We start from the raw sequence: 23421 nt of genomic DNA, 5'->3' as shown, positions 1-23421 counted from the left end.
CTACTCATAAGAGTATCTTAATAGGTGTATTAGTCAGTATAGACAAATTACTATAACCAACATCTGCAAATTTTTAGTGGCCAACACAATACATATTTATTTCTTGAACTTGTCATGGTCCAACAGTGGGTTGAAACAGAGATTCTGCTTCATGCAGTCATCCTTGGACCCAATCCCTTTCTAACTGGTGGTTCCAGTATTCCTAGTGACTTAAAATCCTTTCCCCCATGCTGAGTATTTGAGGAAAGAGAGGGAAAGAGTAGAGGATCATGTTGGGAGGATTTATGAGACAGGACTGGAAATAGTTATACATCACTTTAGCTCCCAATGGCTAGCAATCGGTCAATCACCACAATGAATTGTAAAGGAGACTAGGAAATGTCTAGCTACTCCCATAGGAAGAAGAGGAAATGGTACTGGTGATCATTTAGCCAGGCTGTCAAAATATTAGACATCCAAAAACCTAGAAAAAGTGGAATCTAAACAATGAAATTCCCTAATGTGGGAAAAGATTCATAAAAAACTCACCAGAAGCAGCGGGATGTCATGGAATTCCCAGCTCAGCTTTCCCTTGTTTAAAAGGAACAGACAGTGTGGCTAAGAGTTAATCTCAACATGTCAGCCTTTTGCTGTCCAATTATTTAGATCCTTCAAAATATAGGATTGCCCTTTGCCAGTCAAATTATGGATTGGGGTTTTCCAACAGCCATAAAGTAGTTACCCCTAAGACAGTAATCCTTCTTCACATCTTCTTCAGCCTTTGGGTGACCAATATCCAAATTACCTCACTTACAGGCTCTCCTTACCGGGATAAAATTACTATTGCTATTCTTCAATTACAAGAAGAGGGGAAACTGCATATGATGAAAGAGAAATGGTGGCGGGGAAATGGCTGCCCTGAGGAAGATAACAAAGAGGCCAGTGCTCTGGGAGTAGAAAATATTGGGGGTATCTTCATTGTTCTGGCTGCTGGACTGGTCCTTTCTGTATTTGTAGCCATTGGAGAATTTATATACAAATCACGGAAAAACAACGATATTGAGCAGGTGAGTCATCTCTTTCTAGGACCGGGTGGTTTTTGGTTTGTATTATCTGTCTTAAGTTTGGGAGTTTAAAGGATGCTTGCCCTTTTTTTGTAACAGTCTATTGAACTAGATGCCCAGAATGGCCATTTTTGAGTTAGAGCTAAGAGCTATTGAATCCCTGCCAGGTGCTGCTGGTACTGTAGCCGCATCATTTATTAATGAGAAGAAGGAAGCACCTTATACACTAAATTCAATTATCACTATTTGGAATGACAGTGCAAAAATTCCAAACTCAGTTAATTTCTTTAACAGTTATTTACCCTTAAGATAGAAACCCTAGATAGAGCAAGGAAGGAGTAAATCCAAAATTGGAAAATATATAAAAAGATCTTTGAGAGAAATGTTACATCTCCTAAGTGTAGGTACTAAGCACATGTATTAATGCAAAGCAATTTAGATAAAGATATAAATGTAATATTTTGAAACTGAGCATTTACCTCTATCAAAGTACATTTTGTAAAAGAATAATTCACAAAAATATTTGCCAGAAAAATGATGAACAGTACAGAATGATGATAAAATATATTAAAGAATCTATTTTTCCAAATTTTAGGATTATCGTTGATTTCAACAGTCAACCATTTTTTGCCTGTTACTTTTAGTTTTGATGAAAATCACATCAAGAGCTTACACTATTCTGAATAAGATGACGGTGATTAAAGATAATTCCTTCATAGGCATATGAGAATAAACAAAACACAAAGCTCATGCCCATTATAGAGTATTTGGTTACCCAAACAATTTAAAAGTATTGTTAGAATTTTGAAACTATGAACTATTAATAACAGGTCTACTTTAATGCTCAGCTATTAATGTCTTAAAATTCTTAATAATTTTAGAAAAAGGGGCTCTACATTTCCATTTTGTTCTGGACCCCACAAATAATGTAGTCAGTTTTCATTAATAATCTCATACGAGTCCCACTTCCTTTAAGTCGAAACTCTCCTTAAGTTCCCAGAGATGGGGATGATTGATTATAACCTGGCTTCATCCTGAAATTTTTCCCAAAATTACAAGGCAATCGTGAGAACATTAAGCACCATTTTCAGAGACCTTGTTAGAGAAAACTGTCTAAGTAAAAGGGAGAATGGACTGATCTGCTTTAACTTTCGATTTGCTCTTGAGGTGTCTTGTTTTATGCAAATAATTTGAAAACTAAAAGCTTGTATATGTTATGCTTTAATGTGCTTCTCATAATTGCCAGCTTCATTTGATTTAAATTTTCGTTTAAACGCCCATTTTTGCTTCTGATTTATTCATTTTTTCTATATTTTTCTCATTTCTTTTGCATGCAAGCCTTTTTGTTTCTTTTATGGACTGCAGTGTAAGCAAACCCATCCAACCAGCTCCACTTCCGGAACCACTTTATCTGCGGATTTAGAATGTGGCAAATTAATTCGAGAGGAGAGAGGGATTCGGACACAGTCCTCAATTCACACTGTGTAATCATTAAAAAAAATAATAAGTTGTGCCAAGTAGAAACTGCTTCTGCTAATTGGTGGTGTTGATGATGTCTGTATCTACTAAGCATAAATAGCCATAATCCCTATCCTTGTTTTAAGATAGCAAACCTCATGTACTCTGAACATTGAATTCAATGCACTGGAGACACATGTGCATTTTATATTGAAACAGCAGCATATTAGGCGTATACAGATTCCAAGATATGTGTGTTTACAGGAATTGTCTATACCATCAAGAGAATGGTTATCTTAGTTGTATTTTCATGTATTAAAAATAAGCACCTCTTGCCTCATGCAAAAGTAGATTCAGACTTTCAACAGTGCAAAGCATGAAAACAAAACGATATTTGGAGGAATTCTTTTCATCTTTGTGAACCTTTTTTTCTCCTCTTTTCTTCTCCCTGTACCATACACTCTGTAGATCCACACTTTCCAAGTACCCAAAGCCCCATCTTTTTATAATAACTCCTTAACAATGTTAATTTTTCATTCAAATTGAGTCTACTATTTGAAATGTACTATTTACACTGAGATTCCAAGAAGTCTTAGATTTTAAAGATTCAAAAAAGTGACCCAGAAAATGAAAACTAAACTTGAAACCTCTGGTGTCATGGAAGAAGAGCATTAGCTAAGGTGAACATCACTCAGGAAGACACAACAGAGTCAAAAATGATCCCTGCAGAGAAATTCGTTACCATCAAGCTCTCAAGTAACATTTACTTGTAGAGCTTAACAATCTTCTGTAGGTTCAGATAGGTAGTATGCTCAGAATCTTTAAGGAACTGTGATTCTTTTTTCAAGTTATAGATTATATTTTGCAAGCTCCAAGCACAGTCCTAAGGTAGAAATTAATGCCTAGCATCTTCTATTTTCCACTCACTCACCCTCATTCTTTGCACTGAAGAACATCTTTTCACAAGATGTTATTTCATTCCTGTCCTAAGAGAGTGGTTGTTTTTGTAGCAATCTTTTCTGAGCCTCGACACTTTCACACTCATTCCTCTGGATTCTTTGCCATTTTCAATTCATTCCAAGTATACTGGGGAGAAGGACAAGGAGGAAAAAATAAATAGACGAAAGAATTTCCACACACATTAGTTACGGATCTTTGTAGATTTATTTCCCACCTGCATTCAAAATGCTGTAAATAATTTTCACTCTAACTGAGTTTGTGACATAGAAAGCCAACTACATACTTAATTTGTTGTGACAGGATGTCTGCTGTCCCTCTGAGCTCTTTCCCTCTTCACAGTGAATAGGGGAATTGAAGATGCCCTTCATCTTCCCTCAATATGGGATAAGTTGATCTTTGTTCTCCTTAATGGGGTTACCTTTTGACATGTGAAGTGATCCCCAAAAATATATTTCTCAGAAATAGAGATAGGCCATCTGTGCAATCATGTAGCATTTTGCCTTCTCTTTGCTTAGCTTTAAATGGGTTCCAATTTCTGAATCACGAGTCTCTTCAATCAACTCTAGATTTCTCCAGTAAAACATGTTCAGGAGAGTTGACTCTTGCCCTGATTGTTTCTCAGTCTTGGTTTCTTCTTTAAATAAATATACTTTTAAGGAAATGTTTATAAATTACACTGACGTTTATTAGCTGTTATTGGGGTAAAAGCAACATACTGTTTGCCCTAGATCAGAGTTCACATCCTCATAATCAAAAACATGAGATGGGGCTTCCCTGGTGGCACAGTGGTTGAGAGTCCGCCTGACAATGCAGGGGACACGGGTTCGTGCCCCGGTCCAGAAAGATATCACATGCCACGGAGCGGCTGGGCCCATGAGCCTTGGCCGCTGAGCCTGCACGTCCGGAGCCTGTGCCCCGCAACGGGAGAGGCCACAACAGTGAGAGGCCCACGTACCACAAAAAAAAAAAAAAAAACCATCAGATGTTGAAATAAATATTACATAATTCATTGATTCTATATATAGAAACCACAAATTACATAAATTTATATTCCCAAGGACTCTTTAATAAATCAAAAATGCTACCCAAAAAGTTCAATGGTGATTGATGAGGTATAGATGATCAGGGTTAATGGTAAAAAAACTTGTCTTTCTATAGAGAGTATCCTTTAAAAGTGTCATTCAGAGGTTTGGATAAAATTAATATTTATGGACTACTTTGTATACTACCTAATTCTGATAATTACATATTATTTTATGGTTTCAAAGTGTTTTAACATACAGTACAGTAAGTCCCCTACATACGAACCTTCAATTTGAGAACTTTCAAAGATGCAAACGTGCGTTCTCATGTCCAGTCATGTAAGTTAACTCCCGTATCCGGCGTACATTGTCACGTGCGTACATTCTCTACAAGTGGTTGTGCTTTTGTGGACTTTGCTGTACAGTACTGTATAGAGTACAGTAGTATAGTGTCTTTATTTCAAGCCCAGGTTGTCCAGAAGCAAGCATAAAAGCAGCGGTGATGTAGTTGGTACTACTGTACTTTTCAAGGTACTGTACTGTAAGATTAAAAACGTTTATTTTCTGTGTTTGTTTGTTTTTTATGTATTATTTGTGTAAAAAGTAAACCTATTACAGTACAGTACTATATAGCCGATTGGATACATAGGCTAACTTTTTTGGACTTATGAACAAATTGGACTTATGAACACGATCTCGGAAGGAACTCCTTTGTATGTAGGGGACTTACTGTATTACATTTAATCCTTTCCACAATTTTATTTCAGCCTTACTAACAGGTGACTCCAAAATAGATATCAGAGTCAATGACCCAGAGTCCTAGACTTAGAATCAAAAGAGAATTTTCTAAATCAGCCAAATTTAGGTTCAAGTTCTAGTGGAGTCACTTGCTGAATGTCTGTAGACAAATAACTGAATTTCTCAGAGCCTTGGTTTTTTAATATGTAATAGGGGGATATGGTTTCTAGGTCATAAGGTTGTGTTGAAGGAGTATTTTTCAAACTGGTTTTCATTGGCAAGTGTTACTCAAATAAGATTTTGGGCTTCCCTGGTGGCGCAGTTGTTGAGAGTCCGCCTGCCGATGCAGTGGACACGGGTTTGTGCCCACGTCTGGGAGGATCCCACATGCCGCTGAGCGGCTGGGCCTGTGAGCCATGGCCGCTGAGCCTGTGCGTCCGGAGCCTGTGCTGCGCAGCGGGAGAGGCCACAGCAGTGAGAGGCCCGTGTACCGCAAAAAAAATAAAATAAAATAAAATAAGATTTTCATGGTCGAGTAACCCATGGAGCACCAGGACAAACGCCCCTTTACTGCATGACATTTCAGTATGTTTAATATGTTACAATACATTGAGAATTTTCAACAAGAAGGAAAAGTATCCAGTACTTCCCAAACCTGTTAGATCACAGAATCTTTTTTCCTCCAAAGCATATTGACAGACCAATTTTCTACAGGGAACACTTGTATGATAATGTGTATCTTATCCAGTGATAATGAACAAAACACCTAATACCATGCCTAGCACAGAGTTGCCATTCAATAAACAATAACATTTATTATCGGGGATTTTTTTTTCTGAAACTTCTCTGAACCTCAATTTCCTCATTTGAAAAATGAAGGTAATATACTGACTTACATTTGCTTTGATAATTAAATAAAATAATGGCATAGAAAATTAAATCATTTATAAGAGGCCTGTTAATAAATATTGGTTAACAGATGTTAGTTCCTTATAGAGGAATTAAGTATTGCTCTCTGGTAACATGAGCAATAAATACAATTTATCACATACCTTAAAAGAGAGTTGGTTTGGAAAACAGGTTTTTCAATTTAGAGGTTCAAACTATCTCTAAGACCATTTTCCCTCTCACAAGCATTAAAAATCAATGGCAAGTTCATTGTACCCAAGAGAAGGATCCAAAATGGCAATCTATGAAGACATACAGTGGAAGGTATGAACCTCAACTCTAGAAATTTTAATTTCATTCATCTGGAGTGGGGGCAGAACAATAGCAGTTTTTAAGGTACTCTGTTGATTCTAGTGGGTAGTAATGACCTAAAGCATACTCTTCTGTGTATAATTGGCACTCAATAAGTTGTTGCTATTTACTGAGTGATTCTAGAGGCAGGATCATTAATTTCAAGCAAGATATACAGCATATATTTAGCATCAAATATTTAATAAACCCTCTCTAAGGAGAATTCAAGAAGAATCTGTGAACATCTTTGAGATGGAAATGTCATTATATTCAATTGATAATCTTCCTGTTCAGCCATAAGTGGTAGGCCTACTCAAGATACTCAAGTAGGTAGTTTTCTGCTCGCTCTCTCTGTGCTTTCTTCCTCCCTTGAGAAATCCGCCATTCATTTCAGACCCTGAGTTTCTTATACTTTCCTCTTTCTCCTTTTATATAATATATGCTCTCAGACAACCAATTCTTGCCATCAAGTAAATGACCACTAAGACCACAGTGACCCCAAAAGGAGCCATTGCACTTTAAGTGAATTTAGGGAAAAAAAGCGTCTTGAACATAAAAGAAAAATTTTCAAACTCTATTTTTTTATGTCACTGGTTTTTGGACTTCCGTGTACATCTGAATTACCTGGGGAAATTATTTAAAATACAGATTATTGGCTGTAACTCCAGAGGTCCCTCCTCAGTAAGTGTAGTCCAGGAATTGGAATTTTTAACTAAACCTGAAAATGAATGCTTAAAACTAGTTGTGCACATTGATTTGCATAAAAATTAGCTTAAATATAGCAGGTTTTTTTTCTAAAATTAGGTCATGTACATGACTTTTCATTAAAATTATCTTCAATACAGGATTTTTTTAAAATAGTTTTTCTTACATGAGTTTTCTCCCAACAATCCTAAATACCATTGTTTTACTGAAAAGTAGTTGGTAAACATGAGTTTTTATTAAAATTAACTTGAATACAGCAGTGTGACTTCAAATTAGGTGGTAAGTGTGAGTTTTTATTAACACTGGCAGATTATCTGTGGATTATACTCTGAGAAATGTTGTTTAAATTTAGGAAGAGAGCAGAGAGGTATGAAAAGATTGAAAAATACATCAACAACTATGGAGCATGTAATGTCTAATTTGTTTCTTAACAATGCTGTATAACCTAATGTAGTAAGGGAAAAACTATAGCTTATTTTGTTTTAGACTAAAATTATAAATTGAATTATTTTAAAGTTTTTCCAGCAAAATTAGAACTACCTGAAGAATACATGTTGGATAGAGATTGTGCCCTTAGGAAAATCAACTGGATTATATGATTATAAACCAATCCAAGGAAAATTATTTCTAAATACCTCACTGCATTTGCCTAGCACTATATTATGTTCTATATGAGCCATCTGTGGAAAAGCAGAAAAATAATGGGTCCCAATTAGTTTCAAAGCCCATGACCCTTATACCCTAAGGTCTACTTCCTAGTAAGCAATTTAAAAGTAGCCTGAACAGCCTTGAAAAGCAAAAGGAAAGCAAAACATTCTTACTTCCTACACTATTTTCTGCTCACCTCACTGTACCAAGTGGCATTATTAATTAATTCTTATTGATAATGAAAGAATTCTGCTCGATGCTGCAGTTTTAACTTGCCTTTAGGAACCATCTCATTATGCTTCTCACAGTTATGGAATTTTATGTCCAGATGCACAAGCATATTAAAATCATTTTTGCTTTCAAAATCCTTTCCACAGAGACTGGTATCATGGAAAATGGGATTCTCCTTTAAATTTTCAAAGAAATTTTCTTTGCAAAGAGAAAGGCATTCTTGTGATAGAAAACCAACATTACAAATGTTTTATGTGGTTTCAGCACCCTGCAGAATCTAAGCTTAATAGTTGTCAGCCCAAACATGGCTAATTGGCCGTACTGCACAGCAATGATTTTCCACATTACAATGTATACATCCAAATACACACAAAAATAATGAGTAAAACCAGAGTGATGTAAAGAAGTTACTGTAGTTCTCCTTAGTGATTAAAATTTTTAATTTAGCTTACCCAGAATTTTTTGTCTTTTTTCAACTGGAGGGTTCTGACTTAAAATATTAAAATATTCCAATTTTCCAACTTCAAAAACGAATGTTCTCTTGATCACTTAGACTTTACCAACCATAAGAACTAAAAAACTACTGTCTATAGATAGCCTGCTCTCATTTAGTATTTATCTTTCCTCACGGTCACTTGGCACATTATCAAATATCCAAGTGTCCTTGGCTTTATTTCTTCTGTAGTCTGATTAACTTATTTAGCAAATGATTTGGAAAAGTCTCTCTAATCAGGTTATTTCTGTAATTGTGCAAAGAGGCTTTTCTTTGCCTGGAAACCCAAACATTCATTAATTAACAGAGAGCCCAGAAAGCAATTAACATCCATTTAGAAATAACTTTTCAAATGTTCAAGTTGGCACCACCATGTAAACCAAACTCTGAAAGACGTTTGTGGCCCAATGGAAAGGTGACTTGGGAATCACAAGCCAAGAATCCAAGTCTCTGTACTGCTGCCGAATGGCTATGTGTCTTTAGGCAAGTCATTGTACTTCCCTCATCCTCAGTTCTGTCATCTGTGGAAAGAGGGGGTTGCAGTTAAAATTCTTTTCCAACCACGGTATTTTTTAATTCTAGTAGAAAGTGGGAAGAAAGTTAAAATGTAGAAGCCATGAAAAAAAAACTTGGAGAATTTATGTGTATTTTTATATATATATATATATATATATATATATATATATACACACACACACACACACACACACACACAAACACTTAAGCATATATGTATATACATTAACATATTTGTATATATTATATTATATATATATATTTATTAAGATTGTGTGGTTATGTTGAACACATTAATTTCTTATGGTAATAAACAGAATTACCTTGCCCTGCCAATACTTAGGATAGAATGCCTGGCTCTGGATATAGAGAAAAACAGCTATCATGGCATCAAAGACTGAGAGGGCTCCCATCCAATAAATCATAACCAAATCATTACAAACACAGTGAAGATTTCTGAAGTAGAATAATTTTTGACTTTGGTGAGCCTATAGACTAGGTATAAAAAAGTGGGGGGATAAACTTAGGAGCTAGTCGAAGCTATGAAACCAATTAATCACAATTCCAGAACGAAGGAGATCAATGGGGCTGGAGTGCTCTGGAAACTATTCTGTAAGTGGAACTTAAATAATTCTGCTAAAGAGAGACAAAGGGAAACAAAGGAAAAGGATGATGTGCTTTTATTCTCCATTGATTTTACCCCTACCTTCCTCCACCATCAAGCATCAAGATTTTTATATGCATTGCTTCCAAGCTAGAGATGACTCAAACTCCTAGCTTTTCAATTTTAAGTGGATTTTACAAACTTGTAGCACAGACAAAAATCTTAAAAACCATGGCTTTCAATCTCAACAGCTAAGTGCTTCGTTAAATAAGTTAGTTGTTTTCATTCAAAAAGTTTATCTCTAATTAGCAAAAGCTAAAACCCAGAGAGTCAAGGTTGAGGAAATATACATAATAATGTTCTCCTACCTCTTTTTCCAATCCCTGACCCATTTTTGACCACTAGGAAAGAAAGAAAATATTAAAGGGAAATCATTAAGCTTAAATGCTAGCTGAATCCCTGAGAAGGCCTAATGACCATCCCTGAGCCAAGTCCTAACTTAGAGGGACAGGAAAATGGAAACCTCAGAAAATTTCAGGGTGGATCCTGAACAGAAAGTGCCATTGTTGTGTTCACAGTTTGTAACCCAGGAGATGGCAAGACTTGTAGAGATATCATACATCCAACTGTCTCCTGAATGGTAGAATATCAATGTCTAGGCAGTGATCCTTTGAACAGCTTCATAGAGTCTTGCTTAACTCCAGAGCATTCCAGGGAAAGTATCTAAAAATTCATGGCCTTTCCCAACAAAGAGCTTTGTGGAAGGGCTGAGAGAACCAGTGGATTGGAAGACTTGAGGCTGGAAGGGAAAAGATTCAAAGTGTAGACCTGACATGGAGACCATGGTGAGACCACAGGCATCTCAGAGGATGCAGCAGAGATAGCAGCATCCATGGCCTGGCAGGATGTCACACCCCAGGGGGAATCAAAAGGATAGAGGGTGGCCATGGACAAGCTGCTCCCACTATCACCAATGCCAAGACCCTCTATCGACCTCTCCTAAGCCCAGACACCCCTGGAAAAGAAAAAAGGAGAAGAGAGATGATAAGAGGCATGTATTAACTGAGCCATTAACCAAATGACAACTTAGTTTTAAACCAAAAGTGAGTTACCTTGAGTTGACAAGATCCACTAGCAGATGGGGACCGATAAGCTACGGTGAATTCTGTTATTTTTTTAACGGCATCGCATAGTTTTTTTGTTTTCTGTATACCTGGGTTTGTAGCTTGAGAAAAAAGTGTATCCACTACACGTGGGTATAAGCTGGTACCCCAAGGACTCCCTGTGCTATGTCCACAGGTACTATGGGGATCTGAAAACCTACATCAGAGTCAATTTACCTCTAAGGCAGAGCCATTCTCTGCATGAAACAAGGCATGCAAAGAATTTATTGGAATTTTATTTTTATGGCCCTAACTCAGCCTCTGAGTTGCCAGAAGGACCAGGCCCTCTCCTCTGTGAAGTGAGGGAACGCCAGTCCCCATGGTACTAACTCAGGCTATCAGAACAGAGTCTGGTCACGTTCATATGAGACCAAATCCAAAGGAAGCATGCAGGCTCCTAACTTCAAGAGGGGCTGATGCAGGCTTTGGAGGTGTAAGGAAGACAAAGAAAAGCTAGAGGCCTGGAGAAGAAAGTTACATTGGCCTCTGGCTATGACTCCAGAGAGGAGAAGACACTGTGGGCACTTTGGTTTGGCATGCAGACCAACATTTCTGCCACTTTTAGGCAAAGAGAGTTGCTTCCCCTTGGGTATGTGAGCCCACCTGAAGTTTATCCTCACTGCAGAAACAACTGTCTGTTCTTTGGCCATCAGGCTTGAATGGGATACCCGTCTGCCATTTCTGTGCCCTTTCTGGGGCAGCTGCTCTTGAGACAATTCAGAGGCCATGGGAGACAGAGGACAGTTCTCCACTCAAGTGACTGCTTCCTCTGAGAGTCTAGAACAGAGAGTGGACACAAGTTCCCTGTGTTCTTAGGTCCCCTCACCTCCCGGGCTATTTTCCTTGTCCCACCTCTTGGGAGTTTAACCCCAGAAGTGGCAAGTGAGGGAAGATTAACCCCAGAAGTGGCAAGTGAGGGAGCCCTTCTCAGGTATTCCTCAGCGTCTAGGATGTGTCATCACCTGGTTGGACATTTCTCCTTGAAAGCAGACACTGAACAGTCCTATCTTCACCACTATGCCCAGTCCTATATGCTGGATCCTGAAGGCTCTAAGGCAAATTTACAATTCAAAGCACTATCTTTCTTCTTCTTTCAAACACCTGGCTGTTGTAATTAATTGCTTCAAAGATGGCAATAGCTTCCATAGGTCTATACAGGTTTATTTAAAAACTCAAAGCTGCAAATTTACCTCTTTTTTTTTTCTCTGTGTCATCCTACCCTGTGGGCAATGCATATAAAAGCTCCTGTTGCAACTGTAAAAATAGAAAAAAGAGTTGAGATTCAGAAGAATTGGAAAAAGTACATAGATCAATATCAAAATGTTCTGCCTTAGTGTTAACTTCACATTTCAAAGTTTTCTATGAAATTATCACTAATGTTAGAAGAGAATAAATTTTCCTATACCCTAAGAGCTTGGGGGTATAGCGCTGGACAGCCACCCCAAGTGAAAAATGTAAGAATTCTTTAAAAAAATGTATATATATATATATATAGAGAGAGAGAGAGAGAGAGAGAGAGAGAGAGAAAGAGAGAGAGAGAGAATAACATTCAACATTATAGTTACATTTAATTTAATGGAAGAAAAATTTTCTAAATAAAATCTTTAAATAAAAATGAACCCAAGAAAGATGATCCTTGTGTATCTGGCCCCATCAAGTAAACTTGTGCCCCCCATAGATATATTTTTTGGTTTAAAGACCTCAGATAGGAAAACAAAGAATTCTAGGGCATGCCTTCATGCAAAGAATTAGAAGCTTAAATATAGAATCTGAGAGAGCTAAAATGTCAGCATCAAGCCTTTGGTGTGGGAACAAAAATGAAATAGGGAAGAAAAGAGGTGAAAGGACATAAAGATGGTGAAAACACGGCGTTAAAAGGAGCCAGGAAAAATCAGTTAGGGATGTCTATGTGCTATAGCCAAAGGAAGGCAAGACAGGGCTGTAGGGAGTGGTTACCAATGAAGAGCCAGTTTAAAGCATCAGCAGGGAAATGGTCTGTGAAAGGAAGACCATTGGGTCTGGGTCACAGGTGAGGATAAGCGTGGGAAACACACTTTGACATTTTTGTTCAGTGTTGAAATTTCCTCCACCTGAGATTTTTAGCACAGACTTAGGAGATGAGAATCAGCTTCCTCATTAGCTACTGGGTACAATTCATCATAACCACTATTCTGAAAGCTAATATGGTGACTAACTCTCTCTCTCTCAGATCCATTTTTTAAAAATCCTAAGGATGGTTACATGAAAGATGACCAGGGATTCTGAATAAACCCAGAAAGTTGGTAAAACCAGAGTAAATGATGCCTAAATTCTGAGTTCTGGAACAGGAGAACTGCACACAAAGATGGTGCCTGTATAGTTACTCCAAGACTCCCCTTCCTTATTCCTTCCTGTAATTAATGCAAGATGATTAAAGTCTGATCTCTGTTCTTAGATTATCAATTATCCTGTGAAGAAGTAAAACACTTGTGCAGATAGGTGACCAGACTGTCCAAAGCCTTCAGGTAGCAAACATACGAGTAGGATTCTTCATTGAGACACTGTCTCCGCACAGCTACGGCAATAATTTGACAAAACCAAGGAAATAATAGTAATAGTAGTAATAATCGCATTATTTCTCAGCAACCTAACCCCTCTGTATTTACTGATATTCTATATTTTACTGAGAATGGTCTTTACAAAGACTTTAAATCACAGCCTGCCTTTAAGTTAAAGCAGATCTATACATAAAATGAAAGATTTTTATACCTATAAAATGACATTAATGTTATCTATATCCTTCTTTTCTTCTAAGCATAAGGTGAAAATTTACTAGACAATGTCACAGATCACTTCAAATGTCTTTGAATAGGGAGTCTAATAAATTAAAGGGAGAAAACTGTAAAATCTGTATTATATTCTTGGCTAAGCCAGACCTTCTAAAAAATAATTTGTCAGCAAAACCCTTAAAATTACATATTCAAAGTAGTTCTCCTAAATTTACCAGTGAATGAAAGCTCTGAATGCATAAATGTTAAATATACAACGAGAATCAATCTGATACTCACATCTTGATGCCAAGTTTGCAACCAGTATGAAAGCTTAGCCTCGGTTCTTTCAATATTGTAAACTACAATCAAATTCTAGCACACAACTTTTCCTACAACATAAAAAAAACATTCTCCACCCTAGACTTTTTTTTCCCTAAGGCAGCTTATTTTAAAACAAGAACAACTTGATTAGCTCCGCCCAACATTTCCAGGGCAGTATTTGCAATAAAAGGATGAAGGTGTCAGGAGAGGAGAATAATTTATGTTCAGGTTCACTCTAGTACCAAGAAATCAAATATTTGGGGTTAATCCAAAGGAGATGTCATGCAGTCAGCAATTATAAAGAGAAACAAGCCAAAGAGGGATGTAAAACAAGGCAGGAGAAAGGAAAGAAAGGGGGCCTCGTGAGGGACACACCACAGGCACTGAAGAAGTGGAGAAGAGGGATGACATTCTGCAGAATAAAGAAGCAGGTCCTTCTCCTTTTAAAGCCAAGAGAGCTACAGTGTTAGTGGAAGTTTCAGCCACAGTCTCTAACAGACTAACTTCTATTTCTCAGTTTCCTTTCTTCTATGAGAGAAGTCACACACACACACACAGACACACACACACACACACACACACACCTCACTTTATCTTTGGATAGTGCCAGGAACAGCAAAACTGGCAGTCACATTGTTTACTATTGTAAATTCATTTATAAGTGAATTTTCCTATCAAACTTATCATCATGGGGATTCACTGTAAATGGGTCCTTATGCACAAAGATGATAATACTTTTAAATGGCAAGGAACTGCAGTTAGTTTCCATTCTCTTCTTATAGATGACCACCTATCATGCGCAAGATACAAGCTGTCATAAAGCCTATTATTACATAAACACCAAAACATGTTATGGGCTGTGTAAAACAAATAATAATAGACACTGAAAATTCTATGCTTTAAACATGTATAGTGCCTACTTGAACTAAAACACTGGTATAAAAACTTCAAAGGAATTGGTGCAGAGAAGGGCATGCAAAGGTTAAAATTAAAGAAGCATCAAATTGTCACTGTTTTTCCACTTCACTAAAAAAAAATAGATAACGACAGATAAATAGATGATAGATAGATAGATAGATGATAGATCAGCGAGTGCTGTAGACTTAAAATATTTCTAGTGATGTATAACATTTTATTTTAAAGAAAGAGAGTACTTACTATGTGCCAGGTATTATGCTAAGTGTTTTATGTATGTCAACTTGATGATTCTCATAATAGCTCTACGAAAAGGACTCTACTATTGTTTCCATTTTACAGATAAGAAAACTTGAGTCAAAGAGAAAATAAACACCTTGTTCAGTGTAACACAGCTACTAAGCAGCATAGTTGAAACTTCAACTCCAGCATTCTGACACCAGGAGCCAACTCATAACTATAATTCATGGTTATATATGTAGATCCACTAAAAATATGAATTCCATCCACCAGAGAAAAATGGGAGGACCTAGGATCCAAGCTACCAGGGGACTTTAGAGTTTGCAAAGCACTGGAGGATACTGCTGCAGTATCCTACCCCTAGTTTCCCTGCCTCTAGAGCAAAGCAGCTAGGTCGACATCATTATGCTTGATATTCTCTAATGAAGGAGTTTAGAAATTTAAACCTTCATGCTTTAAATATAGCTTTTCTGTGGCTGTATGAACATGAAGGGGTTCATGAAAACCAAGTCCAGAAGTGAAAATTGTGGAAAGCAACTATAATTTTGATCCTAGTTCAGAAGCTCAATCTTTATATGTTATATGTAGTTTTAGTTCTTAGATTATAATAGGCAAATTGATTAATGAATATGAGCCCTTCCCATGCCACTCTGTGCTGAAAGATGACCTTCACAGTTTCATTTCCTGTGGATATGAGAGTGTGTTACTTGCTCAAGTTCATGGCTTGTAGGGGCCTTAAAGGTCATCTTTCTTTGTGACTACAGCAAAAACTTGGAAGCAGAAAGGTCAGCCCCCATATCTTGCCATTTTCTTTTTGACAGTTGGAGACAAAGCAAGAATCAAAAAGAAATCACAGTTTGTGACCAAAGACAGAGAAACCAGACCACTGATAAAACTACATTTATATTCACTCTCACACAGGCAGCAAGTAATAAATACCCAGGATTAATCAAAAAAAAAAAAAGAAAGAAAGAAAAGATGAAGAAGTTTGTTGTATTTTAAGGCAATAAAAAATTTGGAGGAGGATTTTGTTTTTAAAGAAAAAAACGATACATATTGTCAAGATAAGATCTATGACTGCCCCTTTACCCAAAAGAGGTTAAGGAAGGATTTCAAGTTGTGTTGTAAAACTGGTTGTGTCTTCCACATGAGTCACATCTAGAGACCCATTTTTGTCATTTCAGTGCAAAACAAAGTGAAGAGTCTAAAATCAAACATTTGAAAGTTCAAATAAAACAAAAAGATTATAATTTCTTAACATATTTTATGGGGAAAGAATCCACAGAAAGCACTTTATAATAATTTAATAAAAAGAATTAATGATGGTGTAGCAGATTTCAAGTGAAAGCAATTAAGTCTGGGGAGTCAGACAGGCTGAGTTCAAATGCAAGCTCTTTATCTTATGAGCCATATTTCTTAGGCAAGTTACCTAAATCTCTAATAGTAAATTTCCCCATCTATATAATGGGCATAATAACTCTTACTTTATAAGGCTGTTGTGAAGTTCATGTGTTAACAGCGTATGTAAAATCCTTGACACTCCTTCCTTCCCTCTCTCCTCTCCTTCCACTTTAATGAATTTTCTGAAACCAGAAATGTCCTGTGCAAAAACATTTTCTTCCATTCAGATAAATTTCTGAACAAAGTTTGCAAAACCCCAATACAACACTGTCTACCACAGTGACACTATAAAATATCCATTCCATCTTAGCAGCAACACAAATTTCACATCACATAATGTTACAAAAATTATATCTCATTCGTGACATACTTGCTGTAGCATTTTTTGAAGTATAATTCATGGAAAACATTTCTGAATTTTCCTTTGCATGGTCTGACACCCTCTCAATTCACTGAAGCTACAACTTATCATTTGAAAGAAAATTAACATGTGTGACCTGAATTTTCATTTTTTCATACCATAGGAAAGTGGAAATTAAATTCAAATCCTATAAACACTTAGGTGCAAAAGAGACAAGAACTCATATGCAAACAGCTAGGTTTTTTTTAGAGGTGTATGTCTGGTAAGTGGATAATTTATACCTAGAATCTAAATTTGTAAGTCTGGTTTTCAAATCAAGTAGATAAATTAAAACTACTACTTATATCAAATACATCAGCTCTTTTATAGAACAAAACGGAGTGTAAATTTTCAAAAAAGAATGTTGCACATTGATACCCAAGGACCACAGAAGACATTCCATACTCTGCACACATGGGGCACCAATTTCTTCCTATCAGGCACTCACATCCTAAAGAAATCACCTGGTGACATGTTATTATTTGGCTTTCAACTATGTCTATTTTGTGAGTTAATGGTAAAGGAATAATGCTTGCACTTCCATAAACTTTACCAAAGCCTTTGGGTTTTTACAGAAAGTTTTAGGAGCAATCTCATCAAAAACAACACTACTTTGTAGAAATCTCTATACAAGCAGAAATTTGTCACTCAAAGATCTTATCTTGGCTGGAAGAAATGACAGCAAATTATGTCTTATTACACCATTTATATATTGTGCATGTGAACAGACATAGTGTAATTGTAATAGATATGTATGCATATATATGCCATCTGCATATGCATAACATTTTATAATCATAATTCCATTTTTGTTTTGTATTATGCCATCATCTTTGCTGTGCAGTTCAGTACCATATTATTTTCATTTCAACCACAGCTGCATCATTGCTGCTGCCAGATCTCTCTGTTTTTTTGGAGAAAATATACAATTTAAAATTGTTTTTTTTTTCTTTTTTTTTATCAGAAAGGAAAGTCATCAAGAATTAGATTTTATTTTAGGAACAAAGTAAGGTTTCATGGGAGAAAAAAACAAAGCCTTGGTGTAGAGAAGGTTTGTTCATTTTCTATAGCATTACTGAAGTGTCCGTATGCCTTGATAATCCTATCAATGTTTGGATCATCTCACTGGGGGAAATGACTTAATTTAACTCTATTTTGGTGTCTCCACAAAGGTAAGTTGTCTATTTTGAGAGCCTACCTGGGTAGTTTTATGCTACTTCATTTGTGAATAAAACCCCAAAGTTTGCCCAGCTCACTTGTCGAATCAGTTTCCACAAGTAGAAAAGGTGGGGGTGGGGGGCAGTGGGTGGAGGAGGTGGTGTGGGAACCGGCTGGGGATTTACCTGTGGCACAGTTGTCGTAGACCAATATTTCATAATCATAAAAACCTAGGCAAGAGACAGATCAACGAACCACGGAGATAGTGGGTTAAACTGATGCTCTATTATTTCATGTTCTCTAGTGTCTCTCTTTCAATGCCATCATGGAAGAACTGGGAATCTCACTCAAAAATCAGAAAAAGCTAAAGAAAAAGTCAAGAACTAAGGGGAAATCTTCCTTCACAAGTATCCTCACTTGTCATCAAAGACGAACTCAGAGAAAAGAGAGTGTGGCTTGAGCCAGGAAAACACCTGTAGGAAGCTTGCAGGAAGAAAAACACATGCTCGCTACAGGTTTTTGGAGAAAGGATTTCTGACACCTGTGCTATGTGTTTCCATATATCTATATACATAACTCGATTATGCATACAGATATAAGAAATACAAAAGCTCACATAGACCGAGATTACTTGGGAAGCAGCACGGATTCTTTTGAAATTAATTTGTATGTTCACTTATTTCACCTTTTCTCTTTCATCCCAATAAATTGCTGTGTGTTCTTTCTAAATAATAATAAAACAACAGGGTTTTTTTTCCAGAATAATTTTGAGTGTTGGTTTGTTCCCCATTACTTGCTCTTATTCACAATGTTTGGTTTCCAAGTGTCATCAGCTGTCTACTTTGCTATTTTGATGAATCCTCTTACATTTTCAGCCTGATAGAACAATTTCTGACTGAGTTCAAAAAATTCTTTTAGTTTATACCAAATACCTAGTGATTATAGTAAAATGAAACCATTCATTTTTGTGTTTTAAAATCTAATTTTATAAATAGTTTAATTTGTACTTGGAACATCTGTGAATATAAAAGGATACTAAAGAGGGAAAATTCATTCAAAAAAATAAAAGTGTCCACCACATTTGAGGCACCATTCTAGGTTCTGGGGATACCACAGTAAGGAAGAGGGATGTGGTCCCTGCCCTTGCATATATTATAATAAAATGAAAAAAAAAATTCTATTACCCAAAGGAGGATTAAGCACTTCCTCAATGGAGGTCAGAAGCTGCGGGAACATGCAGTAGTATTGAACCTGGGATGGGACAAGGAAGTCTTCCTGGAGGAAGGTACAGCTAAGATCTGAAGGAGGGTGAGTTAATCTAGTGCAGAGAGAGACATCAGATGGAGAAGGCAAGCATTCCAGTTGAGGAAGTAGTTATTCTAAGGCACTGCAATAAGAGAGAAATAGGGCCAGAATGATGGAGGAAAAAGGAGTTTGGTAGCTAAAATGCATGGAGGTGCAATGGGGCTAAGCAGTAACAACCACTCTGGCTGAGAATAAAGAACTGAGAGAAAGAAGACTGAGAGGAGGAGAAGAGAGAGGTTCCCTTGCTCAGTAACCCAGAGGAAGGATATTATAGCCTGGCCCAGTGGAGTACCAGAGAGACCGTTACATGACAGAGGTAACTTAGAGGCACAAGTCACACAGCCAGAGATTCAGAAAGTGGTCATGAGGGAAAGAAGAGGGGGTTCAAGGAAAACACCAGGATTTGGGTGTGGAGGAGTGGGTGTGGAGGAAGGGATGCTTAGCTGGGGAGCTGAGGTATTGGGAAAAAACAATGGGAAAGGAGCAGGCATTGGATCAATATTTCATATAATTAAATCCCATTGGTTTCTGTAGGATTATTTTACAACTAAAAGAAACTTTTAATCTAGTCTCTCTAGAGTTTAAGTGCAAAAATAGTTCCAGACCTAAAAAGGAAAAAAAAAAAAAAAGACCTTTAAAATAGCAATAACATATACTGGACAGATATTTTTCAGTGATTGTAATCAACACTCAGATTTCGGATCAATTCGAGTTTTATTAACAACAAATAGAAGACAATGTAGCTCATAAAACTGCATTAAGATGCTTATATTTAAAAATTACAAATAGAAATATGATGAATCCAACTAGCTGAAAATGAACTAGAATGATATGAAAATATGACAGGGCAAATATGCAGTTTATTTAGTTCATTAAAAATTATACCAAAGGAATTCTATTTTACATTTTCTAATTTAACAGTACAATATTTTCTCTCATTTCAGAAAATATTACAGTGCTGTATCCTTTCACATACAGTTATAGTAATTTGTGGGGAAAAAAAAGTATATCAACTTCTAATATGTAAAGTGTGTGTGTCAATCTGGCTTCTAGGTATTTTAAAGCCCGTTAACCATATTCCTCTTCACTTATCAGTAACTGAATTTTTATTCAAGGCATAATATATTGAACTAGGCAAAACTGCAGAACAGGGCTTTTTTATATTAACTACTAAATGTAATATATAATCACCTTCCTTTCCCCCCAATATTTTTATTCTGAAAACTCATTTGATGTGTACACATGGGCATATGTTTCTGTGTGTGTCTGTGTGTGGTGGGGTGAAGAACAGAGTAAGCTAATGAGTTCAGAGGAGAGAATAAGAAGAAACTACAGAATATCTGGAACCTGGTCCAGAAAAAATTCCCTGAGATCAACTATTAATCTTTGAGATTTTCATCCCTTCCTCTGAAGGGATGAAAACTCATACACAGTTATGTAGAAATCAATGGCAAAGTTAATTAAAGACTGGATCTAACATTTCTTCCTTCAGCAATTTCTTGATGTTAATAGGAAAAGATGGCTCAGGTGAAATATTCAAGAAAAGAAAGGAAAGTCAGTGTTGATTGAAATACGATGTTCACAGTTAAGAGTTATTTTCCTTTCAAGTTTCAAATCTGAGCCTTTCTTGCCTTCAGTGTAGAGAAAATGGAAGAGAAACTATTAACTACTTGCATTGGCCCCATGGGGTTGCTGATACATATGGGGCTCAGAGTTTTCCATTCTTAGTCTAGAAGATGCTGGAGAGAGACAGAAATAAGAAGGAAGTAGGTTAAAGAAAACTAGGTGAAGATAAACTATATTTGACCAGCATTCTTTTCTCTATCTCAGCAGTTACTGCTTTAGTTTAACTCTTTGTCTGACCTAAAAGGACTAAATAGTTTCTTAATTAGGAAGCTCCTGCGATTGTTGTTTTAAAGGAGGAATACAATTAAGAGTGTCTATTCTGAGAAAGGTATCCCTAAGAGCTATATATGCAGTGTGATTTTTACAGAAACATGAAGTCTATCAGTTCCAAAATGTAAAGCCCACCAGAGTCTCTCGAACATCAGAGGATCCAATGCATCAAGTAACAAACTGGCTCAAATTATAGTCTACTTGCTCAAGTCATTTATTATTTGGATCCTTCAGCTTACAGCAAGGAGAGGACAGGCATTCACTGATGAAGGAGAGGACAGGCATTCACTGTCAGAAGTGCACAGGGTTAGGGCGAGTAAGCCATTCCACCTAAGGTAATGGAGTGCTTAGAGAAGGTGCCTACTGGGGTGGGGAAGAGGTGATAAAAGGTGAGGCTGGGACTTCAAAGGCACCCTCAGTTCTCAGGTTTGTTCAGGTCTAGTCCTGTACATGGAGGGAAACTTTTTTCCAGTCATATTTTTTAAAATAATGACCATGTAGAAGGAAGAAGCAGGACAAAATAGGAACAGTAAATCCTCCAGAGTGGAGACATATATACTACATTTACAAGTAGTAACTCAAAGTCCCATAAGCCTTGGGAGTGAAATGACCATCTTGATGTGCTGATGTTTAGAAATCCAGAAACAGGCTGGCTTTGCAGGTGAGTGTCCTCATAGTAAGTCACAGGCTCACCAGAGAGACTTGCTTTTAAGCTTTGTCCATAAGATACCCAATTAAAGAAGTTACTCCATTTTTACACAGCTTAGTAGGTTAAATGAGACTCCAAAATGGATTCGTGGACATGTATTGTCTGGTTTGTTTGTTTATTTACATTCATATCCTTCTTCCTTCCTTTCACCCCTCATTTCCTATCCCTTTTTCTTCATTAATAGAGTGCCTAGACATCCTAGTTTGCCCTGAATGATTCTGCATTAAGCCTGAAATTGTGAAGTCCTGTAGTTTAGGCTCCCCCCGCCCTTCACATGCGTATCTTAATTTGGACAATAAGTTCTAGGACATTTTGCCCATTGGTCTCAAGCTTCCTCTTCTTGACAGCCACACAGTTTCACTAACAAAGCTGAAACCTCTACTGATGTTAAAAAGGAGCCTCATCCAAAGGAGCCAACAGAAGGCAAGGGACCACTACCCTCCATCAAAGTAATCCAGGATGACCTGGAGGGAGTCAGATTGACTTTGACATTTCATTTGGATATTATGAGAAAAATTTTACACATATAGATATATGGCAATATAGATATAGATAGATGGTGATAGATGATAGATACATAGATACATAGATAGATGATAGATAGATAGATAGATAGATAGATAGATAGATAGATAGATAGATAGATAGATTAGATAGATAGATAGATAGATAGATAGATAGATAGATAGATAGATAAAGATAGATAGATAGATCCCATTGTTTTAGTCTGACCTGGGCTATGCTCTCAGTAAATGTCAAGGTCATGTCATCAGATGTTAATGATTGTTATAGGCAGCTATTATTTAACAAGGATGAGCTAAATCCAGGTACATTGTATGTACTTCACAATATTTGCTCATGTAATAGTCATAGTAAACCCTAAAGGAAATATTTTTTACCAAGTTAAAAACAGAAATTCAGAGAGGTTAAATATCTTGCCCAAAGTCACTTAACCATGAAGTGGCAAACGGTGCAGCATAACCCTGCTCCATCATCGCAACAACAGTGGTTCTTTCCTAACTTTTGGAGGCTAAGTACCATTGACTAAATTCAGGCTTTGTCCCAAGCATACATGATCTCATAGCATCCTCTCAACAGTCTTACAAAGTTAGTACTCTCCCATCACAAAAAAAGGAAACTGTAAGAAAAAATGTTAAGTAGCTCCCCAAACTCAGACTGCCTGCTGTTTAAAGAACTAAGATTCTAACTTCAATCTCTCAGAGTCCAGAGGCTCTTAGCCACGGCACTATACAATCTTGTCTTTTTGTTTTAATGCAAACCTTGACTGAATTTTTAAAGAACTATCCATGGAGCAATTTTTAAAGAACCATCATTTAATAGAGCAGATAAAGAATTTCCTCTACTTATCGATGTTTGCTATTGTTGTTTCCTAGAAGCAATATTTAAGCATTCTAACCCTTAATACAAGACAAAATGAACTCTCCACCGAATCTGTGAATTAGTTGTATTACAGATTTAAAATTACTCTTTGAACACTTCTCATTC

At 36.7% G+C, this 23421-nt stretch overlaps 1 protein-coding gene across 9 annotated transcripts in view; it reads left to right on the top strand.

Annotated features, from left to right (window-relative positions):
* Window positions 1-18764, top strand: part of GRIK1 (glutamate ionotropic receptor kainate type subunit 1) — a 418460-nt gene extending 399696 nt beyond the window's left edge. For 5 of the 9 annotated variants that reach the window (XM_067739309.1, XM_067739308.1, XM_067739303.1 and 2 more), the window contains 3 exons: window positions 796-1046; window positions 17812-17898; window positions 18310-18764. In XM_067739309.1, the coding sequence (XP_067595410.1) occupies window positions 796-1046; window positions 17812-17898; window positions 18310-18465 (494 nt within the window). In that variant the 3' untranslated portion in view covers window positions 18466-18764. Of the gene's footprint in view, window positions 1-795; window positions 1047-2381; window positions 4155-17811; window positions 17899-18309 lie in introns of those variants that run through there. The other 4 variants (XM_067739306.1, XM_067739304.1, XM_067739307.1 and 1 more) reach the window with 2 other exon arrangements.
* The last annotated feature ends 4657 nt before the right edge of the window (window positions 18765-23421 follow it).

This window comes from Pseudorca crassidens, chromosome 5 (assembly GCF_039906515.1).
Source record: "Pseudorca crassidens isolate mPseCra1 chromosome 5, mPseCra1.hap1, whole genome shotgun sequence".
NCBI lineage: Eukaryota > Metazoa > Chordata > Mammalia > Artiodactyla > Delphinidae > Pseudorca > Pseudorca crassidens.
This window is presented reverse-complemented; position numbering and strand designations above follow the sequence as displayed.